General features: G+C 49.1%; 1 protein-coding gene and 1 pseudogene across 3 annotated transcripts; one reads left to right on the forward strand and one right to left on the reverse strand.

The window, feature by feature from the left end:
• Nucleotides 1-4,420: 4,420 nt before the first annotated feature.
• On the reverse strand, nucleotides 4,421-5,753 carry LOC142847241 (exosome RNA helicase MTR4 pseudogene; annotated as a pseudogene).
• A 238-nt stretch (nucleotides 5,754-5,991) lies between these two features.
• On the forward strand, nucleotides 5,992-17,050 carry Ecsit (ECSIT signaling integrator). Of its 3 annotated transcripts, none has more exons than XM_075966541.1 (8): nucleotides 5,992-6,096; nucleotides 12,423-12,579; nucleotides 13,289-13,706; nucleotides 14,741-14,964; nucleotides 15,546-15,600; nucleotides 15,688-15,836; nucleotides 16,175-16,280; nucleotides 16,720-17,050. In XM_075966541.1, exons 2-8 carry the CDS (start codon nucleotides 12,484-12,486, stop codon nucleotides 16,971-16,973), a joined length of 1,302 nt encoding a protein of 433 aa, XP_075822656.1. In that variant the 5' UTR covers nucleotides 5,992-6,096; nucleotides 12,423-12,483; the 3' UTR covers nucleotides 16,974-17,050. The 3 variants fall into 3 exon arrangements, with proteins under 3 accessions (XP_075822656.1, XP_075822657.1, XP_075822658.1); XM_075966542.1 differs by having other exon boundaries at nucleotides 6,044-6,197; XM_075966543.1 differs by lacking the exon at nucleotides 5,992-6,096 and adding an exon at nucleotides 9,317-9,381.
• The last annotated feature ends 288 nt before the right edge of the window (nucleotides 17,051-17,338 follow it).

Below are 17,338 nucleotides of genomic sequence, written 5' to 3' on the forward strand. Positions count from 1 at the left end.
TGCTGGATCTCTGTGAGTTCTGGGTCAGCCTGGGTCTACAGAGAAAGTTCCAGGACAGTGAAGGCTACATAATAGAGAGACCCTGTCTCAAAGCAAGAACAAAACAAATACATAACAATCCAGACATGTCTGCCTGTGCCTGTAACTCCAGCGTGGGATAGGGGCAGAGACAGGACGGTACTGGAAGCTGCCTACCCACTACAGTAGCCAGGTTCAGTGGGGGACCCCACGTTAAGGGGACACCATGGAGATCACTGAAGGAAGACATCCGAGGCCTCCTCTGGCCTCCCACACACTTATAGGGCACAGACACACTGATGCACATGCCCACAGCCACGCCTGTGCCACACGCACAGACAAAATGGTAACCTTTGTTTTTTTTTATTATTATGTATACAATATTCTGTGTGTATGTCTGAAGGCCAGAAGAGGACACCGGACCTCATTACAGATGGTTGTGAGCCACCATGTGGTTGCTGGGAATCGAACTCAGGACCTTTGGAAGAGCAGGCAGTGCTTTCAACCTCTGAGCCATCTCTCCAGCCCGGTAACCTTTGTTTTTATTTTGTTTTTTGAGACATGGTTTTTCTGTGTACCCCTAACTTTCCCAAGACTTGCTCTATAGACCAGGCTACCCCAAAAATGGTAACTTTTAGAAAGGAGTTACAGATTTCTCATCTGAACTTATTCCCAGCTGCTTATGTTAACATAACATACTTTAAAGTTATACATGTGTGTGTGTTCCCACGTTTGTCTGTGCACACGAATGTATGTGTGTGCCTGCAGGTATCCGGGGGTTCTGGTCCCCTGGAACTGGAGTTGTAACTACCACAGGGTTGTAACATAGGTGGTTATGAGCTACCACCTGGGGTCTGGCACCTGACTCAGACTCCGTAGCAACAGCAAGTGTCTACCCGCTGAGCCATCTCTTCAGCTCCGAATGGTGACCCTTATAAAAATAAACTACCTCTTTGCTTTGTTTGTTTGTCTAGTTAACTGGTTGAGACAGGATCCTATTATGTAGTCCAGGCTGGCCTCGAACTCACAAAACTCCTGCCTCAGAGTCCTAACTCTGGTGATTACAGGCGTGCTCCCCCATGCCCAGCTCAGGAAAGTTCTATGTGCAGAGCCACAGGCTTCATGAGACTTGTTTGAGTTTGGGGGTTGTTTGCTCTTTTGTCCTTCCCTCCCACTGTGTCCTTTGGTTCCGGAGGCCAAGTCGAGATCCTGGCTTTTGGTTTCACGCCTCTCTAGCTAGATTCTCCAGTAGTTGTGTCGTTTGTGAGCCTGACTCCTTGGCAGGGACTTTGAATTTAGATAGTCTCATAATTTGGCCCTGATCCAACTGCAGCTTTGCAGGAAGGATACCAGAGAGGTGACAGTGTGCCTCTGTGTGCGTCATACCAGGGCATGTGACGTCACCATGACTCATGGCTGGTGATGTGAACCACGGTTCTCCGGCTGCCAGGATGTCTGCCCACACTCTTCACTACTTCTCTGGGGTTATTCTAAGGACTGCACGGTAAAGGGACACTCAGATATACTGTACCATATACAGTCCACACAGCGGTGCAGGGCCAGTGAGAGCACCTGCTTCAGTCAACTACTTGGGCTCACTCCCCAGCCCTCTTTGTGTTTGTTCTTAAATTTTTATTACATTTATTTACTTGTGTGTGTGCACACAAGCACAAGGCAGACCACACATGTGGGAGTCTGCTATCCCCTTCCACTGTGTGGGTTCCAGGACTCAGACTCTCAGGTCTTGGGACTTGATTGCAAATGATGTTCTGTGAGCCACATAACTGATCTGGGACTTTTTTTTAAAATAATGGTAATGAGAACTGAGGGACCTGTGTTTGCTAGGTAAGCACTCTACCACTGAACTACATCTTAAGCCCCATGGTACTTTTTAATTTTACAACCTTTACTCATCTTAAAATTTATGTGTGCCGGGCAGTGGTGGCGCACGCCTTTAATCCCAGCACTCAGGAGGCAGAGGGAGGCAGATCTCTGAGTTCGAGGCCAGCCTGGTCTACAAGAGCTAGTTCCAGGACAGGCTCTAAAGCTACTGAGAAACCCTGTCTTGAAAAACCAATAAATAAATTAATTAGTAAAATGTTACGTGTATGAGTGCTTTGCCAGCATTTATGTGTAGCATGTGTATTTAGTGCCTGGAAGAGCAAGTTTAGTTCCCAGCACCCATGTGGCAGGCAGCTCACACAGATCTGTAACTCCAGTTTCAGATGTGATGCCCTCTTCTGGCCATTGCAGGCACTGCACACAGTGCAAATACCCACACTTAGACGCACAAACACATAAATAAATATAATAAAATTAGGGATTGGAGAGATGGCTCAGAGATTGAGAGCACTGGCTGCTCTTCCAGCGGTCCTGAGTTCAATTCCCAACAACCACATGTACAGTAGCTACAGCAGAAGCCATCGTCCAAAGGGTCACAGAAACAAAGGCCATCACCTCTCAACAGACAGCCACAACTAGGCATTAAGAGGCTGGCACAGTAAAATCAAGGCCCCAGGTCTACCTCTGCCTTGGCTGGGGGTATTGCTGGTTAGTGTCACTGTGGTGAAATGCCTGAGTAGTTTTATATAGAAGAAGGGTTCCTTTAGTTTAGTGTAGTCCTGGAGGTTCAGAGGTTCAGCACCAGGTGATGTCTTCTTGCTGGCAGAGTGTCCAGGAAGGCAAAGCATCACCTGACAGGAAGTGGGGCTGTGGACAGGTCCTCTGCATCTTCCTGACACACAAACACCCCCCCCACCAGGGTTCCTCATTCTGTAGCCCTAGCTGGACTGGGAAAGGCTAGGTGGACCAGGCTAGTCTCGAACTCTAAGAAGTGTGCCTGCTTCTACCTTTTCTTTCTTTCTTTTTTTTTAAATCTTTGTTTATTGCATATACAGTATTCTGCTTGCATGTATACTTTCAGGCCAGAAGAGGGCACTAGATCTCATTACAGATGGTTGTGAGCCGCCATGTGGTTGCTGGGAATTGAACTCAGGACCTCTGGAAGAGCAGCCGCTGCTCTTAACCACTGAACCATCTCTCCAGCCCACCTTTTCTCTTCATATGAAGCCACCAGTACTGATGACTTTCTGTGGTCCGAATTACCCCTAAAGGTATCACCTCGAAACTCCATAGTTGGATTAAATTTTTTTTTTGTGGAGACAGTTCTTATGAAGCTCAGGCTCTGCCATGTCAGGGGTGTCTTTAAACTGCTGATTCTTCTGCCTCCGCCTCCTGAGTGCTGGGATGATAGGCATATGGTGGGCTTGCTCACTTCCTTTTCCTTCCTTCCTTCTTTCATTTCTTAGCTACATATCCAGTTTGGGCTAACCTGGGCTACACTGTCTAGTGGCCATGCATAGTGGCACATGCCTTGAATCCCAGCACTTGGGAAGTGCTCAAGGCCTGTCAGAACACAGTCCAAGAATGGAGTCATGTGATAATTCTTGGAGAAAGGCGTAAGTCTTGAGACCTCAGTTTCGTCACAACACAGCTGTCCCTGGCATGGTCTCACTCTCTGCCCAGGTGCAGCACACAGGAGTGAGTTCACTTCAGCTGCTGTCACTCATTTGCCTCTGTGGAAACACGTCCTTGTGACTCAACGCCTTACACACATGATGTCTCGTAACCCTCAGAGTGTAAACTGTCGGGTGCTCTCAGTAAAGCTGCTACTGCATGAGACGTTAGTCCACCCCATTTTCCCTCCTTTCCCAGGTTCATGGCACCAGCTAGAGCGGTAATCAGAGGCCAGCCTGGTCTACATAAAGGGTTCCAGGCCAGCCAGGGTGAGCGATATAGTGAGACCCCGCCTAAACCAAACCAGAGGACTGGGGCTGTACCTCAGTTGGGCAAGTACCTGCCCACGATGTAAGAGGCCCTGGATTCTGTCTCCAGCACCACATAAACTGCATGGTGGCCCAGACCTGTAATCCCAGTGGGAAAGAGGCGGGAAAATCAGTGCAAAGTCAAATTCAGCTACACACAAGTTCAAAGCTAGTCTGGGCTACACAAGACTTGTCTTGGAAATGATTGCTTATGGGGTTGGCAAGCTGGCTCAGTGGGTAAGGTGCTGCCAAGTCCTACAGCCTGAGTTCAGTCCCTGGGACCCACATGACAGACAGATTCTAGCAAGTTGTCTTCTCATCACCACATGTACCACCCCAAAACAAAACATCTTAGAAAAGATGCATTTAAAATAACAAAACTCTACACTCAAAATTTTATATATATATGTATATATATGTGTGTGTGTGTGTATATATATGTATATATGTGTGTGTATGCGTGTGTGTAAAATCAGTATTATCTATACACTCACAGCAGTTCCAGGCATGATCAGATCACCTACACATACATTCCACAGGCTTCTCCATTGGCCCTCAGGTTTTTTTAAGACCACTGCTCCACCTGTACATTTTTTAATTGAAAGATGCTATGTACAAATGTGTATGTTACATGCCTTCTTAGAATGAGAGCCGATTTAAATATAGTAAAATGCTTGGACCAACTCTTGAGATGGGAGAACCACTTGAACACGTGTAAGCATTTGTAGTCAACTGTGATCAGACAGACAGGTGGTGATTAATGTTGAGCTCTATAAGCAGAGGCTGGCAGCAAATACAATATCCCTCTTGATTTTGGTGACTCCTTCAGCAAATTTGTTCTCCAGCTCCGCGTTTCCAACGGCTTTTGCTGCTTGACACATCTGTCGAAGCTGTTCTTCCCAGGCACCTCGTCCAGCGAACTGTGCTGCCTTCAGCACAGCTGTCGTTCTGCAGATAGAACAGATGTGGCTCCAGTTGCCCAGGCACACACCACATCCATCGGGTGAGGGTTGAGTGAGCTTAGGTAAGTGTCTTCATCAATCTCCAGTTTTGCTTCTGCTGAAACTTTTGCAATTCTTTTAGCACATTGCTGCATTTGCTGAAGTGGTCCAGCCAACTGTTCTGTTAGTTTGGGCATCTCACTAGAATTCTCTTGAAACACAAAACAGCTCAATAGTGCAGTTGCCTGTTCTGCAGGAAGGTCATTGGAAAGCCCCTTAAACACCATCTGTTAGAAGGAGCTCATCGGCACTGCGTATTTCACAAGCCACACGCTCCTTTCATCTCTATACGTAGCAAAGCCCAACCTTCTTAAAACACATTTGGACATTTGAGTTCATCCATGGCCCTCAGTTTTGAAGCGTCAACCTAGACACCTTGTTCGGGAATGCGAGGGTGCCAGGAGTGCATGTCCTTTCTCACAGTAGCCCGTGTACTTATATGGCTCTTTTACATAGATGAAGTCAAACCTCAAAAATTCTAATTAATTCTTATTAAAGTGCTTGCAGCCAAGCCTGATGACCCAAATTTCATCCCCAATATCCATGTGGTAGAAGGCCCATTCCCCCTGAATTGTTCTCTGACCTCCACGCGAATGTGCTCACACAGATTTACATTCACACGTAAATAAAATAAATAAACCTAACTTGGAATCCTATTAAAGCTGCTGGCAGTGTTGCCCACCTGAAGTGCCAGCTACTCAGGAGACTGAACCCTGAGGACCTCTGAGTCCAGGGTTTCGAGACCAGCCTCGGCACGATAGCAAGACCCTGGCTCAGACAACTCAAACGCAACCAACCAAACTAAAAAAAATTGTTTGGTAAATTTTTGCGTGCTTAGCACGCAAGAGGCCCTGAGCGCCATCCCCAGCTCTGCACGGAATCGAACGTGGTGTTTCAGGTCCGTAACAATATTTTGTCCGAAACAACAGTTTACCATCACACTTCGGGTGAGAAAACTGGATGGGATAGGCTCAGCCGCCGCCAGTGCAGAGCCTCCGCCCCGGGACCCGAGATCCCCCCCCCCCCCCCCACACACACACTTGGGAAGGAGCAGGGCCTGCTCCCCCTGAGGCGAGATCAGTGTCCTCCCTCCTTCCTATTGGTAAGTCTCTTCTTGTGGGCGGGATCTACCGCCACAGGCTTTTCTGATTTGCTGTCCCTTTAGCCTGTAACCGGAAGTTCTATGACTCCACATGACTGCGCCCAGCGGTGCCACCGAGCCGGCTAGGTTCCCGGGCCGGCTGCGTGAGTAGGTGGGTCTCGCGTGGGAGGACGATGGGACAGTCTGGGCTTCAGAGCGTCCACTTCCAGGCCTGGTAGAGCCGTGGAGAACGACCGTCAGCTCGGCCTCAGGGTGAGGGCACCGTGACCTTTGTGGGGGTGCAGGCTTGGGGACGAGTGAGAAAGGTTGCTCTGCACCTCTTGCTTCAGTGTCCGGTTTCACAGGTGCGACAGTCGGCACAGGCCACACAGCACGTCGGTGTTGGGCACTTACCACGTACCAGGCACTGATCCTGCTGGTGGAGATACAGCAATGAGAAAAACAGATTTTTTAAAAAAAATTATCTAAGAGAGCCAATTATTGAACAAAACGGAACAGTTTTGTGATTTCAAATAGTGGTTGTTGAAAGCAATGTGTTTTTCCCTGAAACGAGACTTTATGTATCCCAAGCTGGCCTCGAACTCTTGATCTTCCTCTTCCAGGCCTGCACCAAGATAGGAAGCGGTAGAAACGGGGTAAAACAAGTTCAAAGCCTCTGAGACCAATAAACTTGTCTTGTTTCAGAAACAGTGTGGCTGGGACCTCAAGGGATAGGGGGAGTTCAGCAGGTAGACTCTGTCTGATACCCATTTGAAGTGTTTTAGTTATGGGGGGAGGGTGCCCGTGCTGTGGTGCACGGTGGAGGTCAGAGGACAGCTATGGAGTTTCATCCTTACACCTTATTCCGGTTCCAGGGATTGAACTCAGGTCATTAGACTTGCATTGTTCCAGCAGCAAGAACCTTTCTGTTCCGGCTCTTATTTATTTACATTTTAGCCAGGACCTTACTGTAGCTCAAGACTGCCATGGAGCTCACCAGCTGGTCTGTATGCAATCCTCCTGCCTCAGTGCTGGCTTTGGAGCCACAGCACTTGTCTCAAGTCTGGCTTGTTTTTTGAAGCAGAGTCCCACTATGTATCCCTGGCTGGTCTGGAACTTGCTGTGTCTGTGTAGCTCAGATTCACCTCAGACTCAGAGGTCTGCCTGCCTGTGTCTCCTGAGTACTGGGATCACAGGTATCTGCATTTTATGTGTTCATGTGTGGCTGCATGGATGTATTGATAGTGCATGTTCATGTTTGCACATGTGTACAGGAGGACACATGTCCTTGGATGTTGTTCACCTTGTGCTCTGAGACAAGGTCTTTCACTGGGACCTGTAACTCAGTAAGTAGGCTGGCTGGCCGCCTAGCTCAGGGACCTGCCTGTTTCTGCCTCCCTGGTGCTGGGATTGCAAGGGCATGTCACCTCACCTTTTTATGTGAGTGCTAGGGATCAAACTCAGGTCCTCAGACACTCAGGGCAAGCATTCATCAATAAAGCCTTCTTTCCCGCTCACTTAGTTACATTGTTAGAGCTGTCTTTGCGCTGGAGGAACGTAACTGACTGGGCAGGAGCGGTGGATAACGGTATGCAGGGAAGCCGAGTGGGCTGGTGCGGTGACCTGCAGCAGAGCGAGTAGATTTGGAAATAGTCTCCAGGACTGTTTGACAGATTGAATGACTCCGACTTTGTGTCCTTTTACTGGGAAGGGTGGTGTCGCTGGCTGGCCTCCAGAGAAGCACATGAAGCAAAGGTATGTCGGTTGGTGTCCCATTCGGAGTTGGAGGTGGCTGCTCTGTACTAAAGCTATGTTGAGGCATGGAGGTGAAAACGTTAGGGAACCATAAGCACAAGTTGTTACTACTCTGACTAATACATTAGGAGCCACCTATGGCTGCCGCAAAGCAAATTCTCACACAGTAGGTCTGACAGTCAGCATTTTATAGGTCCTGGAACACAATTTGCAAAGCAAAGGTTTAGATTCTTCTTACCTAACTGTATGCCAACCAAGTATCCCACCATGAGTCCACCATGAGCCCCTCACTGGGGATTCTAGGCAGGGGCTCTACCACTGAGCCACACCCCAGCCCCTCACTGGGGGACTCTAGGCAGGGGCTCTACCACTGAGCCACACCCCAGCCCCTCACTGGGGGACTCTAGGCAGGGGCTCTACCCCTGAGCCACACCCCAGCCCCTCACTGGGGGACTCTAGGCAGGGGCTCTACCACTGAGCCACACCCCAGCCCCTCACTGGGGAATTCTAGGCAGGGCTCTACCCCTGAGCCACACCCCAGCCCCTCACTGGGGAATTCTAGGCAGGGGCTCTACCACCGAGCCACACCCCAGCCCCTCACTGTGGATTCTAGGCAGGGGCTCTACCCCTGAGCCACACCCCAGCCCCTCACTGAGGGATTCTAGGCAGGGGCTCTACCCCTGAGCCACACCCCAGCCCCTCACTGGGGAATTCTAGGCAGGGGCTCTACCACCGAGCCACACCCCAGCCCCTCACTGTGGATTCTAGGCAGGGGCTCTACCCCTGAGCCACACCCCAGCCCCTCACTGGGGGATTCTAGGCAGGGCCTCTACCACTGAGCCACACCCCAGCCCCTCACTGAGGGATTCTAGGCAGGGGCTCTACCCCTGAGCCACACCCCAGCCCCTCACTGGGGGATTCTAGGCAGGGCCTCTACCACTGAGAGTCCCCAGCAGCTCACTGGAGGATTCTAGGCCAAGTCTGTACTACTGAATCACTGCCTGAGTCTAGTCCAGTTGCATTTCCTCAGACCACTAGCTGCAGCTATCACCAGACGTTGGTCAGATATGCAAACATGTTGGCATCGCTAAGTCTGAGTCCGCATGTTTTATGCTCCCAGAACATTTGTCTGCACCTTCAGTTTCGCAGACACTGCAGGACCCTGAATGCCAGGAAGAAAACCGAGGATGTTAACAAAGGGCTGTGAGGGAGGGGCCTTCACTATCTGCTACTTAGGAAAAATCAAGCAAGTCAACACTTTGAAGTTATTGGTGGCTTCTTTGAGGTGTGGAACACACCAGTTTGGACTAGTGTTACTGACATGACTAGGGCAGCCTTCGAGTGGAGAGGAAGGAGCCAGTGTGTGGATGTGACTTCGGCGTAGCTTTGTGATAAAAGGTCAGGAGGTTGGAGGGAGATTTTGGATAGATTCTCACTAGGTAGCCCTAGCTGGCCTGGAACTTACTGAGATCTGCCTGCCCCTGCCTCCTGAATGCTGGGATTAAAGGTGCATTACCATGCCTGGCTCAAGTAAATGAAGGTTTTGTGTGTGTGTGTGTGTGTGTGTGTGTGCCAGTGGAGGTCAAAGGACAGCTTGTGGGAGTCAGTTCTTTCCTTCCCTCTGGATTCCAGGGACGGAATTCCAGCAGTCAGACATGACAGCAACTGCTTTTACCTGCTCAGCCATCTTGTAGCTCCCAAGGTATTTTGTTTTGTTTTCTTACCCTGTTTTTGGAGGCAGGTTTTTATGCAGCGCAGGCTGGCTCCATACTTGCTATGTCTACAAAGCTGATCCTCCCGCTTCAATGCTGGGATTACAGGTGTGCCGCCACACCTGCTGCACCCAGTGGTGGCAAGGGTGACCCAAACTCTTCCTAACATTGTTCTCCAAGGCCTAGGCACCATGACACAAAAACCCCACAGGTACACTAAGAAAACTGCAAGCCAGTGCCTCCGGACTATCGCCTAAAGTTCTTTATAGCGGGTCTGCAAACATATCGAAAGGAGTCTACATTGTGGCCAAGAGAATGTATCTCCAAAATGCAAGGGTAGTTGGATATCTAAAAATTTAGTATATATATATTAATTATATATTTTAATATATAATAATAAAATACATTAAGAACAAAACCCCCAAATTACATGATTATTTCATATGATGCAGAAAAATATTTGACAAAGTCCAACACTCTTACTTTTGTATTTGTTTGAGACAAGATGTCACTGTGTTGAACAGACTAGCTGTGAGGTCCCTGAAAGTGTCATGGCCAACAGTGAGATGACCTGGATGAGGTTAAGAATGAAACTTTAGGTCAGTACAACTTAGCCGGTGCCAGATCCAAGCTTCTGGAGTCTGATGCCAAGAGACTTACTTCTTATACATTTAAACACAATAAAACTTTGGGGGAGAGTTTGCATGTCGTGTGACAGTTATCATTGACAAAGCTTCAGGCATGACTACATAGAAACACCTTTGCAAAGTGCGTCTCCTTTTGTTTAAAGATTATTTATTATGCATACAATGTGCTACTGGCATGTATGCCTGCAGGCCAGAAGAGGGCGCCAGATCTCATTACAGATGGTTGTGAGCCACCATGTGGTTGCTGGGAACTGAACTCAGGTCCTCTGGAAGAGCAGCCAGTGCTGTTAACCTCTGAGCCACCTCTCCAGCCCCACAAAAATGCATCTCTATAACAAAGCCCCTGTGGCTTTTCTCATAAGAATGGGCACTACTGCTGGGCAGTGGTGGTGGCGCATGGGCAGTGGTGGCACTCGCCTTTAATCCCAGCACTTGTGAAGCAGAGGCAGGTGGATCTCTGTGAGTTTAAGGCCAGCCTGGTCTACAGATTGAGGTCCAGGACAGCCAAAGACTATTTCACAGAGAAACCCTTTCTCAAACAAACAAACAAACAACAACAACAAAAGGAATAAAAAGGGTTCTACTGACTGAAAACAGTGCTCAGGACAAAGGCCTAGGGAGGAAGGGTTTGTAATAAGCATCTGTGGTCAGATGATCTCTACTTTCTTCTGAGCCTTGTGTTCAAGCCTTTTTTTTTTTCTTTTCCTTTTAAAGCTGGAGGAGGCAGAGAAAGGGGAGTCCTTGGGGCTTACTGGTCAGCCAATCTAGCTGACCTCGTGAGCTCCCAGTTCAGTGAGAAACTGTCTCCAAAACTGTGGCGCTGCCTGCTGTAAATCCCCACCCGGGAGAGGCAGAGGTGGGGGAGCTCGGTGAGGTTTGAAGCTAGCCTGCAGAGCAGCTTCTAGGCCAGCTAGAGCCATCTAGTAAGACCCTGTCTCAAAAAGGGGCTGGGGGTCTGGAGAGTGGAGAGATGGCTCAGCCATTAAGAGCTCTTGCAGGGTTTGATTCCCAGCACTTACATGGTAGCTCACAACCATATCTAACTCCAATTCCAGGGATCCAATACCCCTCTTCTGACCTCCACAGGCACTAGGCATGAATGTATATACAGATATACATGCAGGAAAAAACACCCACACACATAAAATTTTTTAAAAGCCAGCTATCTCAGGCCGGGCAATGGTGGTGCACGCCTTTAATCCCAGCACTCAGGAGGCAGAGGCAGGTGGGCTCTGTGAATTCAAGGCCAGCCTGGTCTATAAGGGCGAGTTCTAGGACAGGCTCTAAAACTATGGCGAAACCCTGTCTCAAAAAAAAAAAAAGAAAGAAAGAAAGCCAGCTATCTCGACATTTATACAGTGAGGTAGGAGACTACTGAAAAACTGTCCTCTTGCCACAAAAGTAATGTGGACTATACATCTGTGTATAGATACACGCAAAATAAATGGATTTTTAGAAAAAAATGAACTGGGGTATAAGGTGGGGGTGACATGCACCTTTAGTCCCAGCACTCAGGAGGCAGACCCAAATCTCCATGAGCTCCAGGCCAGCCTGGTCTATATGAAGAAATCCTGTCTCAGGAAAAAAGAAGAAAAACTACCAGGTATGAGCCAGTGAGCTGACTCATTGTATAAAGATACTTGTGCCAAGCCTGGAAAACTGAATTTAATCTAAAACCCACATGCTGGAAGAGAGCCAACTCTCCATGCTATCCCTGACCTCCACACAAGTGCATGTAGTGTATACACGAGGCAGGCATGCACAAGCACACCCAATAAATCAATATAATTTTAAAAAATGGGCTGGAGGTTCTTCTGGGCTGGAGAGATGGCTCAGTGGTTAAGAGCATTGCCTGCTCTTCCAAAGGTCCTGAGTTCAATTCCCAGCAACCACATGGTGGCTCACAACCATCTGTAATAGGGTCTGGTGTCCTCTTCTGGTCTGCAGACATACACACAGACAGAATATTGTATACATAATAAATAAATAAATAAATATTTTTTAAAAAAATGGGCTGGAGAGATGGCTCAGAGGTTAACAGCACTGACTGCTTGCTCTTCCAGAGAACTTGAGTCCAAATCCTAGCACCCACAAGGTGGCTCACAAACACCTATGAGATTTGGTGCCTTCTTCTGGTATGCAGACATATATGTGTACATAATAAATAAATCTTTTTAAAAAAATTATCAGGCTTGGTGGCTCACACCTGTAATCTCAGCACTTAGAAAGTGGAGGAGTTTAAGGCCATCCTTGGCTACATAGTAAATCTGAAGCAAGCCTGGGCTATATGATACTCTTATCTCAAAAACAACAAAATCAAACAGAAACACTTGGGGCTTTGTAGGCTAGGCTCTTTGGTCTGAACTGTTCTCTTTGTCTTACAGGTGTGTTGCCAGGCTAACGCTGTCTCAGTTTCTCTTGACTGGTGGCTGAATCTGCAGAGGCATGAGCTGGGTCCAGGCCAGACTGCTGGCCCGAGGCCTCTCTAGGGGCTGGGGAGGTATCTGCAGGACTGGCCTCTCAGAAGCTCCTGTTGCTCAGGTAACCACAGGTTAGGCACTCAAGAGTGGAGGGGTAAGGCCTGGGCTTTACACTCACCTTCTCAAGATCAGGCCACAGAAGTTAACAGTGGTCCTTGACCTGCCTGTCCTGCTGATAGCCCGTGTTTGTTTTGTTATTTTGCCGTTGCTATACTAAAGTACAATGACCAAAAGCAACTTAAAGGTATTTGGGCTTGTGGTCCTGAGGACGAGTCCATATGACAGGGGAGGCATGGCAGCAGGTAGCCAGAGCAGATGCCAGGGTCGCACTCAAGCGTGGAGAGTGAACTGTACAGTTGAAGCATAAATCCTCAAAGCCCCCTCCAGTGACATACTTCCTCCTGCAAGGCTCCAAGTCCCAAAGGTTCCATAATCCAAAAGCACCTACTGGAAACCAAGTGATCAAATAGAAGCCTATGGAGTATTTCTCATCCAAACCACAATAGTATGTGTATTTTTGGGTTGTGTGTGTAAGAGCCATATGTAATAGCAAATGGCCTCAGAATATGATGTGTGGTTCAAGCTAGCCTTGAGATCTCAATTCTCCTGCTTTAGCCTCATGGGGGTTGGCATTTTAGGTGTGTACCACCATGTGGCACGTACTTTGTCATGGTACCTAAGCTAGGGCTAGCGGCCACAGTCTCAAAGCGCCTCCATGATGTTGAGGGCACCTCTGCCAGGAAAGCTAAGCAGCATCTGTGCTCTCCCAGGTGTCCCTCCGGGCCCCACGAGGCCTCCACTGCAGTGCAGTTACACACAAGGATGACACGTGGTTGATTCCTCCACCTCCCGAGCCCCAGAAGAAGCCCAACAAGGTCCCAGTTGTCCATGAAGAACTGTTCGGGTCATCGGCAAATGGGGAACGAGACAAGAAAAGCTTCACTCGTGCCGTGCGCAGCTTTGGGGAGCACAATGTGCGCAAGCGTGGCCATGTGGACTTCATCTACCTAGCGCTGCGCAAGATGCCAGAGTTCGGCGTGGAGCGGGACCTGTCAGTGTACAACCTGCTGCTGGATGTCTTCCCCAAGGAGGTCTTCCGGCCCCGCAATGTTATCCAACGCATCTTCGTCCACTATCCACGGCAGCAGGAGTGTGGGCTTGCTGTCCTGGATCAGATGGAACGGCACGGTGAGGGGGATGTGGGTCCAGTCTTAGCACCTGCTTCATTCCCCTGCTTTCTCCATCTCTCTCTACCTCTCAGGATTTCTATCCCTCTTAGAATTACTGGGACGAGGCTGTAGCTCAGTTGGAGGACTTACTGGGATGCTCCGAGGCTGATCCCCAGCATCCAGCAGCCTCAGGTGCACGCCTGTCACCCCAGCTCCTTGGGGGGAGGGGGGGATGTGTGGATGCAGGCATTCAAGCTCATCCTTACTATGTAAGTTTTGCTTTGAATTTGTTTGCCTTTTTTTGTTTTGTTTTGTGTTTTGTTTTTCGAGACAGGGTTTCTCTGTTTAACAGCCCTGGCTGTCCTGGAACTCTCTTTGTAGACCAAACTGGCCTCAAACTGAGTACTGAGGCTAAAGGCCATGCACTACTGCGCCCAGCCTTTGTTTTCTGTGAGTGCTTGAGTGCACGTGCCCCAGAGAGCCAGAAGAGGGCTGGATACCCTAGAACTGGAGTTTACAGTGGTGCAGTCCACGTTCACAACTGCTGAGCCGTTTTTTCTCCAGCCCTTTTGCCCCAACACGTACATTTTAGATCCTCTCACATAGCCCAGGTTGACCTTGAATTTGCTGTGCTGTTTAGCCAAGCCTGGCCTTGGACTCCTGATTTTTGCCTCTTGTTCCAAATCTTGGGATTATAGCCTGTGCTGCTGTGCTATTTCATATGGTAAAGTCAAACTGGAGCTGTGTGTGCCAGGCCAGCACTTTTACTCGGCTATACCCCAGCCCCAGCTTCAAACAAAACAAGCACTGATGGCCGGGTGTGGTGGCGCACACCTTTAATCCCAGCTCTGGAAGGCAGAGACAGGCAGATCTCAGAGTTCCAGGCCAGCCAGGGCTATACATATAGACCCTGTACCAAAATAAGAAAGAAAAAAAAAATCATGAAAAGTAAATCCCCTTTAATTCTGTCCTCCCTTCCTGCTCTTTCCTGACTTGACATTTGTCTAACCATACCTACCTCTCTGAGGCTCTACCTGGATCTGCCCAGCACAGGAGTCATGCCCGACAGAGAGACAGAGTTCCTGCTGCTTCAGATATTTGGACGCCACAGTTACCCCATGCTCAAGTTCCTACGGATGAAGCTGTGGCTCACCCGCTTCAAGAATATCAACCCCTACCCTGTGCCCCGAGATCTGCCCCAGGACCCTTTGGACCTAGCTAAGCTAAGCCTGCGACACATGGAGCCTGACCTCAGTGCCAAGGTCACTGTCTACCAGGTAAGCATTCCTGTTGGTTCCTGCAGCTACCATCCCTGGCTGGGCTCTCCTTCACTCGTGGTGCTCATGGCCTTCCTTATTACCACAGCTGGACCTGAATTAGTCTATTTAGCCGTTACAGAAACATCCTGTGTCAGGTGTATTTGTCCCTTCTTGTACAATGACTTGGATGAGGTCACTGCGGGTTGCATATAAGTTGGATGGCTCCAAGATCCCTTCAGGATGGGCTCAATGTTGGCAGCCCCGGCCAAACTGGCTACAAAAAAAGAGGAAGGGACCACTTTCGTAACATGTAGGACCTGGTACAATTGTTCAGGATTTGCTGGCATCCTCTTTCCCTTTGCCTTCTCTGGCTCCCCTGTAGATGCTCTGGAATCACAATCTTTTTTTTTTTTTTGATTTTTCGAGACAGGGTTTCTCAGTGGCTTTGGAGCCTGTCCTGGAACTAGCTCTTGTAGACCAGGCTGGTCTCGGACTCACAGAGATCCGCCTGCCTCTGACTCCTGAGTGCTAGGATTAAAGGTGTGCGCCACCACCGCCCGGCTGGAATCACAATCTTGCATCCCTGCTATTCCTTGCAGATGTCTTTGCCCAGTGACTCTACAGGCATAGATCCCGTCCAGCCCCACATTGTAGGTAAGACCCCAGCCTGTCCCAGTTTCTGCCGGATCCCTCTGGGCCTTTCGCTGCTAAGGTGTCACTAGGTTCTCATCTCCACACCAGGAATCCAGAGTCCTGATCAGCAAGCTGCCCTGGCCCGCCACAACCCATCCAAGCCTGTTTTTGTCGAGGGCCCCTTCCCTCTCTGGCTGCGCAATAAATGTGTCTATTATCACATCTTGAGAGCTGATCTGCCATCCCCTGAGGAAGAGGTGAGTTACATCCCAGAACCCACATGTCAAAGGAAAGAACTGACTCCTGGGAGTTGTTCTCTGAGCTACACAGGGCTGTGCAAAAATATAATTTAAAAAAATAAGAAATACATAGTAGCATATAATTTTAATTCCAGCACTCAGGAGACTGAGGCAGGCAGATCTCTGAGAGTTGAAGGCCACTGTGGTCAGTACAGTGAGTTCCAGATTAGCCAGGACTGTAGATTCTGTCTCAGAAAAAGGGGTAGGGGGCCTGGCACTGTCTTGAAGTTCAGATGAGGAGCTGGGATTCTGTGTTCTGGCCTCTGATCACGCTTGCTTTCTCTTGCCGAAAGTAGAAAGTAGAGGAGATCCCAGAAGAATGGAATCTCTACTACCCAATGCAGCTGGACCTGGAATATTCTAGGAGCGGTTGGGACAACTATGAGTTTGACGTGGACAAAGGTAAAAGCAGTTTTCTGTACAGCACATCCTGTGTGGTGGCCATGGGACCTCAGGCTGAGACACTGCTCATTTCTCCAGTCCCCACAATCAGGGGTCATGTACTCCTGGGGAACCTGACCTCCTTAGCCACCCCCTCTCCCTTAGATCTTTTATGGAGCATTATGCACCAGCTAGTAACATGATCAGAACAGATGCAAGTCTCAGGTCAGTAGGGAACAGTCAAGTTACGTAAGGGAGTTGAGAGGAGGCGTGTGGCAGCTTCCAGGTTTGGGGTCAAGGCCAGCTTCCTGATAGCGTCTGAAGAAGCAGGTGGCATAGCCCAGGTTAAATGTAAAACCAGTATGTAGCAGGGGGCTGCTCTGTGAATGTTTGGAGGTGCCCATCAGTGGGAGGTCAGAGTACCTCAAGGTAGTGAGGGCAAACTCCTCTCTCCTAACAGTGACAGAAGGCCCCGTCTTCGCCATGTGCATGGCTGGTGCCCATGACCAGGCAACACTGGTCAAATGGATCCAGGGCTTGCAGGAGACCAACCCAACCCTGGCACAGGTCCCTGTGATATTTCGCCTGGCCAGGTCCACGGGGGAGCTGCTGACAATCTCGAGGCAGGAGGAACAGTCCCCTCCCCACAGCCCTCCCAAGGGCCAGGAGGAAGATGAGGCCTTTCAGGCACAGCAGCAGCAGGGCCAGAGTTGAGTCTGAGCTGTAATGAAGTGAAGAGAGACCGGACTGATACAAAATAATATGGACAAAATAAAAATTTCTTCCCTGGCCTTGTGGCTTCCCTTCAGATGTTATGCATGAGTTCGTCTGGCTCTACCTTTCTGGGACCCTCCTTTTTATTTACCTTTAAAAATCCGTTTATGTATTTGTGGTGTGGGAGGGTGTGTGGAGGTGAGAAGACTATTTGCTGGAGTCGGTTCTGGATTTACACCCTCTGAGTCCAGCAAATGGAACTCAGATTGCCAGGTTTGGCAGGATTCGCCTTTACCCGCAGAGCCATCACCATGGCCTTTTTTAAAAAAAATTAAGATAGTGTTAAGTAGCCCACACTGCTCTAC

Source organism: Microtus pennsylvanicus, chromosome 3, assembly GCF_037038515.1.
Source record: "Microtus pennsylvanicus isolate mMicPen1 chromosome 3, mMicPen1.hap1, whole genome shotgun sequence".
NCBI lineage: Eukaryota > Metazoa > Chordata > Mammalia > Rodentia > Cricetidae > Microtus > Microtus pennsylvanicus.